This window comes from Ceratotherium simum, chromosome 20, assembly GCF_057802395.1.
Source record: "Ceratotherium simum simum isolate JZ-2026a chromosome 20, ASM5780239v1, whole genome shotgun sequence".
NCBI lineage: Eukaryota > Metazoa > Chordata > Mammalia > Perissodactyla > Rhinocerotidae > Ceratotherium > Ceratotherium simum.
The window spans coordinates 4,524,800-4,546,330 of NC_141919.1; the positions used below are offsets into that span (position 1 = coordinate 4,524,800).

Below are 21,531 nucleotides of genomic sequence, written 5' to 3' on the forward strand. Positions count from 1 at the left end.
TGTGCAACTATGACATACAACTATCTACTGGGGCTTTGGGGGGGGGAGGGGAAGGAGGATTGGCAATAGATGTTAGCTCAGAGCCAGTCTTCCTTGGCAAAAAGAGGAGGATTAGCATGGATGTTAGCTCAGGGCTGATCTTTCTCACAAAAAAAAAAAAAAAAAAAAACACCAGAGCACCCTCTTAACTGACAGTGCACCATCAATGATCCATCTTCTTCTTCCAACTTGCCTCAGGCTCTCGGTTGGCCAAATCTTGCTGCTCTGTTATCCTCTTTGCTTTTTCTTTTGATTCTTTCTTTCTTCTATTGCCTATTTCCCATCATTTCTTTGCCTTTTTTGTTTAAAGCTTTCAGAAATTACTAGCCAGAAACAGTGTTTTCCTTCTCAATTAACCAAATAAATACCAAAAGGTATATTTTTATTTCTTCATAGCTTAAGTTTCTATTGTACAGACTACTATTTTTTTTTTTTTTTTAAAGACTTCTGGGTTCTGAAATTTCAGGATGCCTAATGGCTGTTTCTGGATGACACAGGTTACCACTCTTGGCAGAGAGAGCCAGTCTACTTCATTCGCTGAGAAGAGAGGAGTCAGGAAAGTTCTTACTCTAAAATCGGCTCTGCTATAGCAGGCAAGAGTCAGGTTAAGTGCTTTTAAATTTCAGAATTCAAGTCTCAGTACTACTTTTGCAAGAGAGGTGTCAAATCAGAGTTAAGATATTTGAAGCTCAGAACTCTTTTTACCACAGACCAAATATAAAACTGTTGCTAGTCTTGGGGTAAACCAAAAGCCAATTTAAGCCAGTCTCATTCTTCTCATGGTATTGCCCCCTACAGAGGACAAAAGGGAAGGCCTCTAGAGACTTGACAGCTGCCATGGCACCATGAGATAAAAGAGCAGAGCAGAGACAGGAAGAGGAATGAGCAGCAAAGGAAGGGAGGAGCCTCTGGCACTGGGTACTTGTACGTACAGGTGGACTTATGTCAATTTCCAAAGCCAGAGTACACTCGGAAAGACCCCGTTTGAAAACGTTTCACGGGTTACACTGAATCTGAAGTTGTAAACAAAAAGGAGTATGCCATGTTTAAACCTAGCCCTAAAAATTAACACACATTCTTACCTTTTGAATAATGTCACTAGCAAACATGATGTGTAATCTTTTAAAAGTGCCAAAAGTAACAAAGGATGTTTTATAAAACATCTACACTCTTAAAGGTATATAATTTAAGATATCATAACACATAAAATCACAATCCCCATGTAATTTAGTCTCCCTATATAGTTTAGAGGTCCCCCCAAAAATCTCTTTTAATTGTATTTTGCCAAAATCCCATACAAGTGGTTTTTTTTTTTTTTTTTTGGTGAGGAAGATTGGCCCTGAGCTAACATCTGTTGCCAATCTTCCTCTTTTTGCTTGAGGAAGATCACCACCGAGCTAACATCATCTGTCACCAATCTTCCTCTATTTTGGATGTGGGATGCCGCCACAGCATGGCTTGATGAGCAGTATGTAGGTCCACGCCCAGGATCCGAACCAGTGAACCCCAGGCTGCGAAGCAGAGCATGTGAACTTAACCACTACACCACCCGGCCAGTCCCCATACAAGTGTTTAATAAGGATAATTCGTGTCTGAACTACTCAAATGGTAAGAGTCAACACCTTCAGTTCTTAACATGTATCAAGAAAGTGCTATTGTTTTTCATCACCAGTATGCATTTTTTTGTCAAGAAATTTATTAACCTTTACAAACACTATTTTCACTCAATCATTCATAAAAAATGATTTATGATTAAATCTGTAATAAAACCATATAACGTTCATCAATGCATTCAATAAGACCAGTTTCACCCATGGAACATAATAAACCACTTTAAAACAGCAGTTTTCATTCACGTCATATAAGGCTGTCAAATTAAAAGTATTCCTTATAATGGGTTGTTATCCAAGAAATCCATTTCACTTCATGTTATGTGGTAAGACTGATGGATGGATCCTCTAAGAGTAGACTGAAAGTAGATTCTCCCCCTTTACGGTCACTTTTTCAGTCTCTCTCAAACAAGTTTCACAACAGGAAAATATCTGTGAGCAGAGAAATCAAATTCGGGAGGAATCTGTAAAAAAAAAACCAGAAAGTCAATTAATGTATCTAAAAATATTCAGATAGTGAACAAAAGCCTATTTTAATTTCAGTTTCTCGAGTTTTTGGAGATAAGGCAGCAAAAAAGCAATTGGTTTAATGACAAAAAAGTTTAAGTTAGGAACTAAGCTGGAGGGAAAACAAATGATCAGCTTATCTCTGAGTTCATGAAGGCCATTAGGAAAACATGCTGACTAGCTGTTTTCTATCTTCAGAGAATAGTTAACAAAGGAAAATGGACTTAAATTCAGGAGATTTGTTGGTTCCAGGATCACTGATAGTACCAAGCAATGAAATGAAAGGCACTGGTAAAGCAGAGCAGGAGATAAGGAAGATAGGTAACAGAAAAGCAATGGGAGTAAACAAAGAGAGGTATGTATAATGGGCAAATGCCACCAAAAATGCCTCATCAGTTGGCCTCTTACACAATGCAGAACTTCTGGACTGAATGTTGATATAGCACTGATGATATACCAACATTACCAAGGGAGCTTACAGAATCTTCCATCTCCTGAACCATTAAAAAAAAGTCTTTAGTCATTGAAGCATTCACTTTTCTAAAGGCAGATGCCTTTTTAAATACCTCTCCCATAAATTTGTACACATTTTCTTTTTTACCCGAAGTTATTCAATAATTTACACAGGGGGAGGGAGGAGAATGGAAGGGTAGACTTTAGAAATTTTAAGTCAACAAAATCTGTAAGTTTCAAGGGAAAATGGCAAGCTCTAGTTAATTCATTTTCTGCAACAGAACCTCTTTTAGGATGATTTTTATGAATGTTTTAACTTCTTTTGTAATAATATTTATGTATTTTATTGGGGAAAATAAGAAGTTTTATAACAATTTAAGACCATTTATTTTCCCCACAATATACTTACCTTAGATTCCTTTTTGTGTCCTCCTGCCAATAACTTCATAACCACAAAGTTGGGTTTGGCAACCTTTAAAATTCTATTGACCTAAACAATGAGAGCAACATTAAGCTATTAAAACATAAAATTCAGTCAAAACGTCTCTATATTATAGATACTAATAAGAACTTTGCATAAGTGTTGACATTTTATTAAATAAAGGCGATTTAAAAATAAAAACGTGAACAAACATCCTACTTCTTTTAGTAACAGAACTCTACTTCAGCCAACTCTGAAAACCTGAAGGGCTAACGTGTCGTGCCTTCATGAAGACAAAGGAGCACGAGGCTGCAGAGGCCTGTAAAAGCAGCACAGTAGCGAGTTCGGGGCATGGACTCTGGAGTTAGGCTGTCTGTTCTCAAGTTCCAGCTTTGCCACTCACTAGTGTGAAACTTCTGGAAGTTCTCTAACCTCTCTGTTCCTCGGTTTCTTCATCTGTAAAAATGGGGATAATAAGTTTACCTATCCCACAAAGATTTGTTGTGAGGATTAAACAAGTTAATCCTTGTTAACTTGGAGGTAGGTAGTAAGGCAGGTAGTAAGTGTCCTTTAAACGTGTGTTGTTATCTCTGACTACCACTTGTCTAAAAGGCTTCACTTGAACACATGAAGAACAATGGAATGGAATACTGCATTTCTTTTAAGAAGGAGTAATGGGCAACCTGCAAGTTCGCATTGCCTTCTTACTGACCTCTCTCTAGAAACGCACGTCCAAGTTCACGACCTGCTCCTCCTCAGCTCCAGATCACCCATCCACCTGCTTAGATGACAGCTCTATTTTGGCATCCAATAGGCACGTCCAAAACTGAGCTCTTGACCTCCCCACCTGCAGTGTTCCCCACATGACTCAATCCATTCAGGTGCTCAGGCCAAAAACCCAGAAGTCATCCTTGACTCCTCTTTTCTCTCACCCCACATCCAATCCATCAATCAATCCTGTTGGCTTGACCTTAAAACACATGGAGAGTGCAAGCACTTCTGCTCGCCTCCATCTCTCACCTGGTTACTGCTACGGCTACTAACTGGCCCCCGGCTTCCACCCTTGGCCCCAGCACAGTATGAAAACAGAACAGTGGCCAGAAAGATCCTGTAGAACCTAAATGAGATCTGGTCATTCCTCTACTCAAAACCCTCCAAGATGCTCACCCTCTTGTTCACACCATGCCAGCCCACCAGTCAGTCCTTGGCTGTTCTTCAAATACTCCACACACACCCCTGCCTTGGCGCCTTCACACATGTGGATCTTTCTCCATCCTGGGATGGCCACATGACTTGCTTCTTCACTTTTTTTTTTTTTTGTGAGGACGATCGGCCCTGAGCTAACATCCGCCAATCCTCCTCTTTTTGCTGAGGAAGACTGGCCCTGGGCTAACATCCATGCCCACCTTCCTCCACTTTATATGGGACGCCACCACAGCATGGCTTGACAAGCAGTGCGTCGGTGCGCGCCCAGGATACCAACTGGCGAACCCCAGGCCACCGCAGCGGAATGTGCGCACTTAACTGCTTGCGCCACCGGGCCAGCCCCCACTTCTTCACTCTCTTCCAGGATTTGCTCAAAGCCCACTTTATTTAAAAATGCCTAATCGCTTCCACCTGTCTACCTCCTGTAGCATTTGCTATCCCCATTCCTAGCTTGATTTTTCTTCATAGTACTTATGATCCTCTACTACCGTATTATTTATTTACTTACTTACTGTCTGCAATACATCACCCTCCCCCGCCCCCAGGAGGGCCCGGATTTTTTTTCCCCACTGCTAGAACCTACCACAGTGCTGGGGGCATAGTAGGCACTCAACAAATATTTGTTGAATAAATGAATGAAGTCCACTAAAAGAAATATGCCATTTATTACAGATATCTTCCTCTAATTTTTACACTTGTGTTCTTTTATTTTCATTTGTTACATGATTATAATGGTAAAAAGATAGTCTATCTCCTATTCCTGTTCCCCAAGGCACTCAGCTCCCCTCCCAAGAAGCAAACACTGTTGTTAATTCTTATATATCTTTCCAGAGACGTTTTAATACTCACCTCCTTTGATTGAAATGGCAGCAGACTATACACACCGTTTATCTAGCTTTTTAAACCTCTTATATCTTGAAGAACATTCCATTACAGTACATAAAGAACTTCCTTGTCCTTTTTAAGGCTTGATAGTATTCCATTGTATGTAGTATCGTAATTCAACAGTCCCCTGTTGATGGATACTAAAGTTTCTTCATTTTTTGCTATTAGAAATCCTGCTGCAATGAATACTCTTGTATATTCATCACTTTCCTCACTTCCACATGTGCACATGTAAGATAAATCCTAAGAGGCAGAGTTGCTGGGCCTAAGCATTTGTGATTTTTGACAAATTTTGCTCAACTACTCTTCCATGGAGGTTGTACCAAGAGATACTCCCCAAAAAGGTCTGTTACAGGTAACTCTCATTTACAAAATAAATGCATTTCAATATAATTAGGTATATAGCAAATTATGAAAATAACAAAAGCCTGAAACAATATTTTGCAAGTTCTAAGCTATGCAGAATGATATCTCAAAATAAAGTCTTCAAAAGACAATAGTCTTAAGTGGAATAAGGTGGTTTTTACTTCCTGCAGTAACTGACCAGTCTTTTTTTCAGATTTAAGATTTATATAATTATATTTTAATCTAGTAAACTATAGGTTAAAATAAAAAAATTTAAATGTTAACATTTCCAAACTGTGGCCCAAACTAGATCTTATTTCTGTTCTTCCTACTCACTTTATGGTTCTAAGTCTTAATTCCTCTTTGCATTGATTTCCGAATTTACACAAAGGAAGTATTTATGTCACCTCTTTCATCAAATAATTTTAAGTCTGACAAAGTTAAGTTAACAAAGCCATTTGAAATCTTTGGCAGAAACATGACAGGCTGCATTTATTAATATTATTTTCATTTCATTTTAGTTCATTTTTATAATGAAACTATTATCCAATAGTAAGATATGTACTTCCTGCCAAGTTTTTCCTCTAGAAATACTGTGACTGCGGTCTTACCTCATGGTCTGGGTTTGGGATATTTTCCAGTATCATTTTTGCCTGCTGAAAGTGCTTACTAGCTGCCACATACAGTTCAGGAGACTGAGGAGGAGGGCTGTATTTATTGAGGTCAGACATTTCCTAAAAAGGGTTCGGAAATACTATTATTCAAAACATGTTTAACATGAAAAAACTCTACCTTTTTTTTTTTTTTTTAAGATTTTTTATTTATTCATTCAGTTTTTTTCCCCCCAAAGCCCCAGTAGATAGTTGCATGTCATAGGTTCACATCCTTCTGGTTGCTGTACGTGGGACTCGGCCTCACGTTGGACGGAGAAGCGGTGCCTCGGGGCACCCCCGGGATCCGAACCCGGGCCGCCAGCATCAGAGCGCGCGCACTTAACCGCTAAGCCACGGAGCCGGCCCAAAACTCTACCTTTTTAATTAAAGAATTCTACACTGACTATCCATCCACATATAGACACTGAAGCAAACAATCAGCATTATGTCCCTATTTTTTCCTATGTAATATTCAATTCTCAACCTTCATATGCTACCTCATATTATTCTGATACTTAAATAACTGATAATGTGATGAATGCATCCCAAAAAAACCAAATAATTTTCACATTATTTAAAATTGCCATTTTATCACCTTGTCCCTCTGGTCCAGTGAGTTTGATTTGACTGTCTATTTTAACAAAATGGCTAGGTGCAAACAGCACATCTCTCAGAAGGTCTAAGACTAACTATTTTACAATGACTTTCAAGAGCAGGTTCACCTTGAACTGTAGATAGTGCACTGGCGGTGGTGTCATTACACTGTTGAATGGAGCAAATCTGTGCTCATATCGAACTTGTTCACTATCAAGCTCAAACTTGGGTTTTCGTACTTTGCCATCCATGTCAAATGCTACCATGGTCTACAGGAAAAAGAGAATGAGAAAAAAGATATGTCAATATGAAAAAGTGAACATCCTCATTAATATAGAATAGAAAGCAATTAGCTATCTACACATAGCTAATACAAAGCTCAGAAATTAGAAATAGGAAAACTGGCTTTAGTATCCATTTTTATGTTATATGCCATCATTTATACAAAAAAATTTCAAGTTCTAGTGTTTACCATATTACTATGGTAATTTGGTGAATTTAAATTTAATTTCCCAGGGAAATTATACTACATGCACATTATTCTTCCATGCCTCATGCTTTTACAATAGCCTTGAAACCTTCAAGTAAAAGCTTTTGAAGAAACAAGTAGCATATAATTTTTATAAGAAAAGTATAGGTACTGTTTTTCAAACAGAAGTCCATGTTCTGTTTTATGTATTTTAATGTAGGCTACCTAAAGTCATTTCTTGAATTGCCATGTACAACTTAAGAGTTAGTACTATATGGGCCGGCCCCGTGGCTTAGCAGTTAAGTGCGCATGCTCCGCTGCTGGCAGCCCGGGTTCGGATCTCGGGCGCGCACCGACACACTGCTTCTCTGGCCATGCTGAGGCCGTGTCCCACATACAGCAACTAGAAGGATGTGCAACTATGACGTACAGCTATCTACTGGGGCTTTGGGGGAAAAAATAAATAAATAAATAAAATTAAAAAAAAAAAAAAAAATATATATATAATGGTAATGCAGCTAAAAAATAGAACTTCATTTTCAACAACTTACTTTAAACATTCCAGCACACATGTTCTGATATGCCTGGCTCATTGTGATCTCTCGGCTCAATGGACGAACTGTAATTAGGAAGAAAATCACTCATACTCTTTTCCCCTCCTCTTGAATTATTGCAGGAGAAAATCCAATTTAAAAGAGTCTTTCACCTTGTTTACTAAATTAAAATTTCAAATAGTTTGTTCCTACAGGCTAAATTTTAAGGCCAAAATCTACAAATAATAAAATATAAATGAAAAGATAAACAATAATTATTTTCCAAAATAGCTAATACCATAAAATTTTAGTATTAAGTATTTTAACTTCTGAATTCGCCATACAGCGACAACTTCTTATATAGGAAACCCAAACAGTCATCTAATGACCCACCCAAACTTTTGAGATCCTACGGAAATACAAAGTAATATTTTATAACAATAGCATATCTGTACTTTTCCATAAGGGATTAATAGGGCAGTCCCTTGGAAACATTTCTTTCTCCTCATGGTCCTTGGGTGGTGTGCCAAGGTGCTCTGTGAGCATCCTTCTGTGCAGACTATAAGCACAACTCCAGATCTACTTCCCTCCTGAGCTGTCAGCCTTCAGTCAAAAGATCATCAAAGGTCTCCTGCTGTCTTGTTCCTTAACCTATCTTGCTCCATGTAGCTACTTCTTGTCCTAAGGTCCTCCGACACATGGAATAGCAAAGAAGAAAAAAAGAAAAGCAAGAAAAGGAACCAAAAAGGCTCATATCACTAATATTGAGATTCAGTTTCTACCTTATACTTTCTAAAGAGAAGATGGGGGATAATTAAAATATGACTAATTCATCCATTACAATGCACAGGTAGCTCTCCATCTACTTATTTGTAGAAATTAAGGTGCACTACAGTGTTATTTATTGCTTAAGTTTAAAAATAATCCACAACACCTTTCTTCTTTTTCTTTGTTTTTTTACTGCTACGGCCTTTCTGCTGTTCTTCCATTATCCTTTCCTCCGCCATTTGAGAGCCATCGGCACGACTTAATGTCGACATCAACCATGCATAAAGGAATTCAGAGAGATACCTTAAAGGAAACAAAATGCTGGTTAATGGTAGATGTCTAAATGAGATGGCCTGATCAACACATGTATTGGTACTAATAAAGACATATTTTTTATAATGTTTTAGAATTTTATTTTTTAAAATAAGATTATCTAATTAGATAGTTAATAGAGTAGATCTTACAAGAAATGAGCATTACAAATGATTAACTTTCCATTTCTTGTTGCCATACAATATTGAAAATTTTTTATTTCCTATACTGATACGCATTTTACAACTTTTCAAAAGATTTCTTGATAATTATATTTTTATATATATATATATGTGTAAATCAAATGAATGCCCCTTAAATTGTTTTTACTATATCAGGACACACTTCACCTAAAACCTCTTAAGTAAATATTTTATTTTCCTATTAATGGCAAAAGAAAGTAAATACATACAGAAAAAATTTTTAAAATATATGCATTATACAAAATGATTCTAAAAAATTAACAACATGCAGGCTTGTAAATACTTGTGTTTATTCAATAAATGAAATGTGAAACAGATTATTCCACTGGATACTAATTTTTCAGAATTTTAAACTAAACAACACTACATTCTCCTAAGAAAAGCAGTTCAAATCTAGGATATGAATATATATACTTTATGATATAATCCATAATAAATAAAATTAAGGACCACTAGTACAATAGGTGAAAATCAAAGATTTATAAGAAATTTTATTGTGATCAAGTTTGAGTGTATAATGCCTATTTCCAAAATTTTCCAAAAAGTTGTAAGGCAGGTTACAACATTAAAACACATAAAAAGAAGAACATTTTACAGCAAAACAAAACAAAAACTAATGAAAAGATACACCTGGAATGACTTAGGTACTATATTTTAAAGCTAAACTGAGCACTATGCTTCCTGGCAGCAAAGGCAAACTGGGAAATATATTTTTATTTGATTTAAAAAAGCATATAATTTCCTATAAAGAGAAAATAATTCCCGACAATGAATTTAAGAAAAATATTTATTATAGTATCCTTTTATGGAATACAAATGAATTTCTTTTCCCTATCACACTACAAAATCTGAGGGTCTGTAATCCAAACTCAATGAGAGGATTTCTATAGGGAACTAATGCTTCCTTCTTCCTTTTGACTATCTAACCCAAGGACAGATAAGTAAAGGGGATAGCTGGCAGGACTCAGGTCTTTCCTCTCAAATATCAGATATCTCAATGAGCTTTTAAGTGCTTTATCAAAATCAAAACACAATTATACCTAAGGAAAGTTAAGAGTGCTGATATTCTATACAAGTGGTTCTCAATTGTGATCCCTGGACCAGCAACAGTATCACCAGGGAACTGAGTTAGAAATGCAAACGACTAGGTCCTCCCCTAGAGCTACTAAACCAGGAATTCGAGGGACAGAGCCTAGCAAGTTGTATATTAATACGCTTTCCAAGTGATTATGATGTATGCTAAAGTTTAAGAATCATTGTTCTCTACTGTTGATTTTAAAAGGGTCCACATGCTTTAGGGATCATATTCATGAACAACAACAATTATCTTGTGAAAATGTAGGAGCCCAATCAGTAATTTTGAAACTAAAAAGCAGTTAAAACTAGCATGAAAGTAGATCACTAGGGTACTTATAAATGGAACTAAAATCTCTTTCATTAACAAGAAAAGAAATTACTCTGCTCAGGTATGCAGCAGTCTTTTCTAATTCTAATTTCTAAATTTCTAATGGATCATTTACCTGAATATCATTATTTGCCAATTCTTTGCGCCAAAAAGCATATAAAAATTGTATTTTGAGAAATCAAGAGCACAAAAGCTTCCAATTAGCGGCCTCACACCACAAAAGAAAGAACTTGAGCATGTTCCCCTATAAAATGCCTGGTTTGAGTAGGAATGTCTGTTATGATAATAACATAATATAATAATAAAATGTATCCCAAGTAGCTATAACAACACCGTTGCTAAGAGTGATTTGTTATCTATATAAATGTTGGAGAATATATCAAATAATATTATTCTCATATTATTATAGTTGATGCTCAAATACAATTTTCATAGCCAAGAGTTATCTGTTAAGTGCAGCCATGATAACAAAACCATGTCAACAGCGTGGAAGAGAATTACTTTCCTTCCTTCATAGCAGTGACTCTAGGGAATATACACTATCTTAATTACTAAGTTCAATTATTTAAATATGAGTTAAAAAAATGAAATATATTAAGATCTAATATAATATACAAAACTTAGTTGTTTGTGATGGGCAATAATGGTCATTACTACTTATATACCACCATGCTTTGCCAGACTAAGAAAAAGATTCAAGATAACTGAATTCATTAGCTCTAATTTTCTTAGTTTATTTTCTATCTGTGACAGCTTTTCCATGCCTAAAATATTCTCAAGCATCCCCTTAACTAGGTTTATCTCATCTCCAAGTGAAAGTGAAGAAGTACTCTGCTAAGGATCATCTCTTATCAACTCCTTCAAAACTCCTGAGACAAATCCTCAGGGCGATAGTTTACAACAGATAAGCTCCCAATGATAATCTTAGCCATGATTTCTTCTCAGAAGAAAGATCTGGTTCAAATTTTGAACCTTAATTCAGTTAAGTACATTCCACAGCTAGTGCCTAGTGTCACAGAATTCAGGGCAAAATGTGTGTTAATTTTTCTCCCTAGAAACAGATAAAAGCTCTTCAAGTAATCCATTTACTTTGGAGCCACTTTTATTGGTAATTTTTAAACAAATATTCAAATGGCTGGAAAAAATATATTTGTACAGTGTCATGTCACTTAAAGATGTTCAAGATGATCTCACTCTAATTTTCAATAGATATTTTTCAATTGTCCCACAACTAAAGTTAAAATACACTAAACGAAAAAGTACCCTGAAATCATACTCTACAGATGCTCTCTCAGATCCTATCTACCCCACCCGCCACCAATTTTCACTCAAATTGTTCTCTTACCAATATATGTAATAGTACTCGTGCATGCTGTAGAGTTCCAATTCAAAGCCACTTAGAAGATACTGTATCATAATGCGAAGGTTATGGTAAAGGACCCAGGTACCTAAACAGGCCAAATGTTGCCTTTGGGGTTCCTGTTTCAACAGCATAGTGTGAAGAGCTGCATCAACCTTCTCTGCCTATCACAATAAAATGTCATAACATTAACTTTCTTTATAAGGTAATGAGAATTATAAAAAAGTAAACAGCTAAAAACAGCATAAAAGCAGAAAATATAAATCTCATCACCTACAGAATTCATACTTTTACACGCATTTTTGGTTAGGTTTACATTCAAACTTCTCATTTCACAATGGATAACATTTACCTGAACACTCCCTAATCTAAAAAGACATCCATTTTGTAGGCTGAAAATACAAATAATCGACTTCAGGTCTTTAGTTATATTATCAATACTGCTGCTGCTCACAAATTACTTTAAGATTACTATATTTTTATTATAATGTGAACCTGCTATAAAACTATGGTTCTACATATATTTTATAATTTATCCTGGTTATCAAAGAAATAATTTAAGATATTCCTCAGGTTGGATTATTGCTCTGTTTCTTTTTATAAACCCTTTCTTTGGTATATGTAATTGTTACATTTTAAGTGAAAAGGCAATTCACCACACTGAAAAATGAAATAGTCAAAATACGGTTCCAAAGAACTGGTTTTACAAATCTGGTCAAGTTACACGAATTGCTTAATTTTATAAGGGAGGGCAACTTGTTGGCTCTTACCTCATCTTGCAAGGTAGCAAATTCTTCAAGAATATGACCAAGCTTGTCTCTCTGTCGAGCCCTGTTATGTCCATGGATCTGAATAAGACTACAGAATGGCTGCAATACACATACAATTTGTCAACCGTCAACATGAAATATCCTGATACTAAAGAAAATTAACATTCCAAGTTTTCAAAATCTGGTTTAAGGGGAAAAAAAACTGCTGTGTATATAAGAATCATGTCTACATATACTCTTTTACATAGGTATTTCTTTTCAAGAAACTCAACACTAGAATTTATCAATAGCTAGAGGAAAGTGGCTGATTATGAAACTGGTTTCCATATGGCAAAAACATCATCCTTCAATCTTTAGATATCTTCCCACAATTTCAAAAGGGCAGTTTCTTTTCTGCTTATTTCAAGCCAAAAGCCAATGTTTATGGCTGACATTTCTGTTCTGCTTTAAACATACCAGAATGCCTAATAATTATAAGGCTTGAGTAATGGCTAATACCTATAAACGCTGACTGAGGTTCTTCTATTCCTACTCTATTTATACAGTATTCTCATAGAAAATATGATAACATTTCACTAATCAGACAATAGACATGAATGGTAGGATGGTGTGATTTAAGAAGTATGAATTTTAAGATTCTTTAGGGATAATACTGTTTTACATTTCTATACTTTGACAGATATTATCTCATTTGATGAATAACTAGCCTGTAAGAGGTATAAGGGTGGTATTAACATTTCACTTTTTAAAGATTGGGAAGATTACAGAAAAGTAAAGTGACCTGCCCGGTAATGATAAAATGCTAGTGATAAAAATACTTGTGTTTTGAAAAAAGTTTGTGATCTCATCTAAATCAATAATTTTAATTTTACTACAATCCTGTTCATTAAGGTAGTACAAAGTTATTCCCTGGAGCTGTTACATGCATTCTTTGTTTATAAGGTCAAAAATAGGTCAAGTTTTCGTGTCCATTTACAAAACACGTGACAGCTGCTGTTTTCCCAGATGGGGCTCATAACTTATCCTGTTTATGTGGTCCCTGAAGGCTAGAGTAAGAGGGCATCAAAAGGTGCCTCAGTGTCTAACAACCTGCCAGGAGACTATAGGTTATGAAGCTCTCCACTTGAGTCTAAGATATGTTAGATGAAAAAATAGCAGAAATAAATGCTACTGAAGGAATTACACCCTGCAATTTTTAAAGTATCCATCGCAATGATCCAAACTGTAGTCCTTACCCGAACACAGTGAGTAACAAAGGAGTCAATACAGTCCTTAGCCTGGTGATTATTATACAGGCAGCATCTGTAAGAAAATATTCACGTTATTAAAATCAAACTATTTGGCCTAGAAAAAGAAGCAGTGATTACTGTAGGTGCTACCAACACACAGGGAAGGTGGAAAAAAAGAGAAAATGGAACCAAATACATTACTAAGTTGAAGACTGCTAGCATTAGATTAAGAAATATTTCACTATTACTATGTTTTCACACAATAAATGTGCAATATTTCCAATTCCTTTAGTTCTCTATGTGGCCCATCAGAGTTGGACCCATTAAGATCAAATTAACAAGAAGGAAAATTCCAAAGTTGCACTTTTTCCTTACCTTACTCCAATGTCATTTATTTTCCTATAACTGATACCCTCATGGACTGTGCTCATAATAGTAATTACAGAGATAATGCTATAGAGAATCCCAATTTTTTCAAGATGTATCTACCTTCCCAACCACTGGCCAAAATCATCACCGATACATCCCTCTGGCACCTCATTTTCTATCCTCACAAACTGGTTTCCCTGTGGTGTTCCTTATCTCAGTTAATAGCATTACATCTTGAGTAAAGCCTTCCTAAGCAATCTGGGAGGATCTGCTACCTACTTGTCCCTGGAGGAAATGCAAGGGCTGAATAGACGGGAAGATTTTTTTTTCCCCCTATCCTTGAGGTAGGAGGACAGTAGCCTTTGCACCTAAGGAGATGGGAAGAAGCCAAGACTTCCTCCTGGTGCACTGATAGGAGCTGACATCTTGCTACTCCTAAGTGTTTGCCATAACTGAGCAATATGACCAGAGCCTCAAAGATAAACAGAGCCATGATCATGCAACAGAAAATGACAGTGCACGCAGCAGCCAGGAGGAAAAAAAATGCAGAACACCTAGAACAAATGGTGGTGAAAAAGAAGTGCTGGAAGGTTCATTACAACTTTAACTCCAAAGTGAGAAAATTACTTGAGGTGACTAAAATAAAGCACTAAAAAAAACAAAAGACTTTCTGGATCTGAAAATTACAACTTCAAGTTTAAAAATTCAGTAGATGAAAAATGCTCACTAGCAGCCTTGAAGATCAACAGGAAGAACTTTCTTACAACACAGCAAAAATAACAAAAAGATAAATGCCGGTGCCGGCCCAGTGGCGGAAGCGGTTAAGTACACGCACTCCGCTGCGGCAGCCCAGGGTTCGCCCGTTCGGATCCTGGGCACGCACCGATGCGCTGCTTGGCAAGCCATGCTGTGGCGGCGTCCCATATAAAGTGGAGGAAGATGGGCACGGATGTTAGCTCAGGGCCAGTCTTCCTCAGCAAAAAAAAAAAAAAGAGGAGGATTGGCAGATGTTAGCACAGGGCTGATCTCACAAAAAAAAAAAAGATAAATGCCATGAGGAATATGGAGAAGAGAGCAAGAAAACATAGCATGTGAGGAGCTCAAAAAAAAAAAAAAAAAGATGAAAGTGAGGAAATTAATTAAAAATAATAATATAGGGAAAATGATCTGATTGGAAGACTTCAGGCTGTAATGACCAAGTTCCACATAGGACTAGGTGAAAATGACACATGAACATTCTGGTAAAACTCTCAAATTCCTAAAATAAAGAGAAACTCTACAATCCTTCAGGAGAAAGTGTCAAATCACTTACAAAGGAAAAAAAAAGAATCAGATCAGCATCAGATTTCTTATCTGTTAACACTGGAACTTTAAAAACAGTGGAATAGTATCTACAGGTTACCATGCAATGAACTTTGCTATACACACAGTCAATTCTCAGTATTCGTGATAGTTCTCTTCCATAAAGTTGCCATGGACACTGAAGAGAGAACACTGAAACTGCTGCTGAGGTAAAATACAGGGTTAGGTTCCTGCCAGCCTCTGGTCACACCATTTTCATCAACTGATCAATACATAACCTCATTTTATGGGTATTTCTGTTTACAGACACCATATATAATGTATACTGTTGATTCATTAGCATTCAACTCATGCCCAAGCAAAGCTTACCTAACACACATACTCTTTCTGTGCTAGGGAACACTTCTTATGCTAACACTAGACACTGCATCACTACACGCAGAGGCCATTTTAAACAAAATCACCAACAAAAACCACAAAAACGTGGCATCTAGAAAGAGTTGTTTAGTGTACAGGACTGAAAAACAAGAAGGCAGAGAGTTGCCTTGTTTGATCTCAGTGTTGGGCAACTCACATTTTTTGAGGCTTTGCACATGTCCATGAAGACGGCAAGAGAGGAGCAAGTGATTTAGGGTTACAAGTATATTTTAGCGAGTAGGCAAATTTGCAAATACAGAATCCACAAATAATGAGGATCCACTGCTGTTAAATCTAAATGGATAATAATAAGAGTGACAATGTGTAATCTAAGTGTTAAAGGAAGACTGTTAAATAGAAAAGGCAAAATGTAAATTAAGAGGATGTAGACACTATTTCACATACACCAGACTGTCAAAAATTAAAAAGTCTGATAATGCCAAAGCCTAGACTATGGATAAAGTGGAATCCTTATACACTGTTAGCTGGCATACAAATTGGTTCAAATTTTGGAAAGCAATTTGGCAAAACTATTAAAGTTGAAGAGCACATGCCCTATGATCAGCAATGAATTCTATTCCTAAGTACATAGCCTATGTGCACAAGGAGACATAATTCAAAGATGTTCACTACAGAACTGATTTGAACAGCAATAAATTAGAAACAATTTAAATGTCCAATTGTAGAAAAATGGCAAAATAAACTACAGTGTATTCAAAGGGTGGATTTTAATGAATAAAATAAGTTTGCATGGATCAACTTGGTCAATTTCAAAATCCTAACGGTTGAATGAAAACGTTGCAAAAGGATGTATACTGTGTGACAATATTTATGTGAAGTTTAAAAACATAAACTGATGGATTGTTTATAGACACACATATTTGGGTAAAGTATACAAGCATTCGTAAGAGTGATATACATAAACTACAATGTAGTGGTCACCTCTAGGACGATATTAAGAGAAAGGATGGGCGGGGGAGGAGGATGTGAAATTGCAGTCAGTAGTTCTTAAAATGTGGCCTAAATTCTCCTGGTGGTGGTGGGAGGGTGTTCTTGAGATGCTTTCAGGGAAGAACACAAGGCCAAAACTATTTTCATAATAATATTAAGATGTTATTTGCCTTTTGCACTCATTCTCTCACAAGTGTACAGTGGGCATTTCCAGAGGCTATGTGGCATGTAATATTACAACAGACTGAAAGCAGAAGCAGGTTAAAGTAATCCAGCTGTTGTCTATTAAGACAGACATGAAAGAGATTTGCAAAAATGTAAAACCATGCCACTTTGCTCACTAATTTTTCTTTAAAACATACAGTTATTTTCCATAAAAATGTTATGCTAACATGTAACGGGTTTACTGTTATTTTTTAAAGAACTAATAAATGTTTTTTTTTTCTTTTGGTGAGGAAGATTAGCCCTGAGCTAACATCCGATGCCAATCCTCCTCTTTTTGCTGAGGAAGATTGGCCCTGGGCTAACATCCATGCCCAACTTCCTCTACTTTATATGGGATGCCGCCACAGCATGGCTTCACAAGCACTGCGTCAATGCGTGCTGGGATCCAAACCTGCAAACCCCGGGCCGCCGAAGTGGAACACGGACTTAACCACTGCGCCACCGGGCCAGCCCCCTAAAAGTATTGTTTTAATTTCCAGAAATAGAAGGTAACAAGACATATGACCCATATAACAAAAGCTCTTTCGGTTCTTAATATCTTTTAAGAACATAAAGGGGTGCTAAGACAAAAAACCTTGACAACTGCTGCTTTAGGTATATCTCTAATAACTTAATTCATTATAATTAGTTGCTTCTTGATCCCTAAGCTCAGCCCTACTCTGGGACCTGTCAGTTGCTGCTGACTGCCAGGAAGCTCCAACCCCTGATTTTGCATGGCTCACTCTCTCAGTTCACTCACATGTGTCACCTCTTCCAAGAGTCCTTCCATAACTATCACACCTTATAAGAACCATTGATCCCTTTATCTTACTTTATCTTTCTATATAGTACGTATCATGACCTCACATTACGTATTTGTCTACTGTTTAGTCTCTCCCACTAGAAGAAAAGCTCCTTGTCAGCAGGTGTGTCCTTCTTTTCTCTAGAACTCAGAAAGGTGCCTGGCAATAGCAGGTACTAATTTATTATATTTATTAAGTAAGGGAATTAACAAAATTTATTAATTCATATTAATATATATTCAGTATTTATAAAATTTTATCAATTCCCTTATCAGTAAGGGAATTCATAAAAATGAAATTAATAAAAATGTTGCTTAAAATGGATAATTTCATAAAAATGAAATTAATAAAAATGTTGCTTAAAATGGATAATGGTACAGGTGTCTGTCAGTTTATACATCTGAATATACTTAAACATATTTAATCAAAAAATTTTTAAATAATTTTAATTGTGTCTATCTGCAGACAACATATTATATAGAGAAAACCCTAAAGATTCCACCAAAAAACTGTGAGAACTAATAAACAAATTCAGTAACGACATGATATTATATAGAGAAAACCCTAAAGATTCCACCAAAAAACTGTGAGAACTAATAAACAAATTCAGTAAAGTTGCAGGATACAAAATCAACAGACAAAAATCCGTTGTGTTTCTATATACTAACAATGAATTATCAGAAAGAGAAATTAAGAAAACAATCCTATTTACAACAGCATCAAAAAGAATAAAATACCTAGGAATAAATTTAACTGAGGTGAAGGATCTGTACACTGAAAACTATAAGACATTGATGAAACAAACTGAAGATGACAAAAATAAATGGAAAGATATTCCCCATGCTCATGGACTGGAAGAATTAATATGTTTAAAATGTCCATACTACCCAAAGCATCTACAGATTCAAGGCAACCCTTATCAAAATTCAAATAGCATTTTTCACAGAAATAGAAAAAACAATCCTAAAATTTATAGGGAACCACAAAAGACCTCGAATAGCCAAAGCAATCTTGAGAAAGAAGAACAAAGCTAGAGGTGTCACACTTCCTGATTTCAAACTATACTACAAAACTATAGTAATCAAAACAATATGGTATTGGCATAAAAACAGACACACATATCAATGGAACAGAAGAGAGAGCCCAGATATAAACTCATGCATATATGGTCATTTAATTTTCACCAAGGAAGCCAAAAAAATACAATGGGGAAAGGACAGTCTCTTCAAGAACGGTGCTGGAAAAACTGGACAGCCATATGTAAAAGAATGAAACTGGACTCGTATCTTACACCACACAAAAATCAATTCAAAATGGATTAAAGACTTGAATGTAAGACCTGAAACTGTATAACTCCTAGAAGAAAACACAGGGGGTGAGCTCCATGACACCAGCGTCGGCAATGATTTTTTGGACTTAACAACAAAAGCGAAGGCAACAAAAGTGAAAATAAGTAAGACTACATTAAACTAAAAAGCTTCTGCTCAGCAAAAGAAACCATCAATAAAATGAAAAGACAACCTATGGAATGGGAGAAAATATTTGCAAACCACATATCTGATAAGGGGTTAACCAGAGAAGAGCCAAGAAAATGCTGAACAAGGATGGCGCAGGAGGACATGTCTTAACAGATATGAAAACTTAAGACAGGGCCGGCCCCGTGGCTTAGCAGTTAAGTGCACGAGCTCCGCTGCTGGCGGCCCGGGTTCGGATCCCAGGTGTGCACCGACACACTGCTTCTCCGGCCATGCTGAGGCAGCGTCCCACATACAGCAACTAGAAGGAAGTGCAGCTATGACATACAACTATCTACTGGGGCTTTGGGGGAAAAAATAAATAAAATTAAAAAAAAAAAAAAAAAGCTTTAAACAAAACAAACAAAAAAAAAACTTAAGACAAAGCCATAACAATAGAAAAAAATACATATATTATCATTGGAACTGAAATCAATCCCAATACATAAGGAATTTTTAAGTAAAATGAAAATGGCCCTTTAATCCATTGGGAAATGAAGCTATAAGTGGTGATCACTCAACTAGCTATCTACCTAGAATGAAATCAAGCTGAATTTCTATCTTCATACCATTTACAGGAAAAGAAATCAGAAGGATTAAAATCTTAAACATACAGAATAAAACCATAAAAATCTTTGGAAGAAGATTTAGGTGACTAAAGGCACAACCTAGGGGCTGGAGAAAATTATTTACCTCAAACAAGAAAACTAAAAGTTATACAGGAAAAAAAAAAGAGCAAAAACTATTATATAGAAAGCAAAAATTTTAATGTGGCATAAGAAAGATTAAGGAAAAAATATCTGCAATGCCTATCACAGATAAAGGATTAATCTCTCACAATATACAAATTCTTTTTTTTTTAAATGTTATCTTATTTTATTTATTTTTTTCTTTCCTTCTTTTTTGTGAGGAAGATCAGCCCTGAGCTAACATCCACGCTAATTCTCTTCTTTTTTTGCTGAGGAAGATCGGCTCTGAGCTAACATCTATTGCCAATCCTCCTCCTTTTTGTTTTTTCCCCCAAAGCCCCAGTGGATAGTTGTTATGTCATAGTTGCACATCCTTCTAGTTGCTGTATGTGGGACGCGGCCTCAGCATGGCCAGAGAAGCGGTGCGTCGGTGCGCGCCCGGGATCCGAACCTGGGCCACCAGTAGCGGAGCACATGCACTTAACCTCTAAGCCACGCGGCCAGCCCTACAAATTCTTACAAAGTTTTCAAAAAAAAGTAAATCACTTAATAAAAGTCAATGGGCAAAGGATATAAATAAGCAATTCATAAAAAATTCTAAATGTCCAATAAATATTGTATTAAGTGCTCAAATTAAAATAACAATGAGCTATCACTCCCCATTCAACACACTGGAAAAAATTAAAAAGAATGATAACACCTACTGCTGGTCAGGGTGCAGGGAAAGCGTACTCTTGTATATTGTGAGTAGAAATATAAATTGTTACAATCTTTTAGAATGCAATCTGGTAATATCTATTAAAATTAAAACTAGACATGCCCCTCCATCTAGTAACCCCACTCTGTAGAATACACTCATATTATGAAATACAGTCATGTACCACATAATGACATTTCAGTCAATGACAGACCGCATATATGACAGTGGTCCCATAAGACTAGAACCATATAGCCTAGGCGTGTAGTAGGCTCTACCATCTAGGTTTGTTTAAGTACCATAGGGGAGGAAGAAATTTTCCTCTACCCTTCTATGTTCTTCTGGCTGGTCTAAGAATTAAATTGACATGAGACAGATTAACAGGGAAAAAACAAAGGTTTAATAACATGTATACATGGAAGAAACCTGAATGACTCACCAAAATGGCCAAAGCCCTCACCTTAAATACCATCCTCAGCTAAAGACAAAAGAAGTGCTGGGGGTAGAGAGAGTCAGGGACGTTAAAGGGAAGGAAGACAATTCACAGGTAGGTGAAAAGCAGCAAACTGTTTGGAAAATAAGTGTTTGGCCACACAGAAACAGAAGAACACAGAGGGGAGCCCAACAAACACGCTTTTCTAGGTTCCTCTTTACCACCTAGTTCATGCTATGCTAAGGAGATTGCTATTTCCTGAGATGGGTTTTCTTTATCTGAATTCTTTTAGGTAGTTAAGGGGGAGGTAACAAGAAAAACTTTATGAGTCTTCGTTTCTTAAAAAATAATCAGCCAAAAATAACTCTCATGTTAAAGAGACACATTTTG

At 36.4% G+C, this 21,531-nt stretch overlaps 1 protein-coding gene across 4 annotated transcripts in view; it reads right to left on the bottom strand.

Annotated features, from left to right (window-relative positions):
- Positions 1–1,713: 1,713 nt before the first annotated feature.
- Positions 1,714–21,531, bottom strand: part of NAA35 (N-alpha-acetyltransferase 35, NatC auxiliary subunit) — a 93,886-nt gene continuing 74,068 nt past the window's right edge. For all 4 annotated transcript variants that reach the window (XM_004440803.3, XM_014795589.2, XM_087444318.1 and 1 more), the window contains exons 15-23: positions 13,769–13,835; positions 12,534–12,632; positions 11,749–11,927; positions 8,650–8,786; positions 7,734–7,801; positions 6,842–6,982; positions 6,078–6,200; positions 3,019–3,099; positions 1,714–2,113 (exon numbers count right to left, since the gene is read on the bottom strand). In XM_004440803.3, coding sequence (XP_004440860.1) covers positions 2,054–2,113; positions 3,019–3,099; positions 6,078–6,200; positions 6,842–6,982; positions 7,734–7,801; positions 8,650–8,786; positions 11,749–11,927; positions 12,534–12,632; positions 13,769–13,835 — 955 coding nt within the window. In that variant the 3' untranslated portion in view covers positions 1,714–2,053. The remainder of the gene's footprint in view (positions 2,114–3,018; positions 3,100–6,077; positions 6,201–6,841; positions 6,983–7,733; positions 7,802–8,649; positions 8,787–11,748; positions 11,928–12,533; positions 12,633–13,768; positions 13,836–21,531) is intronic.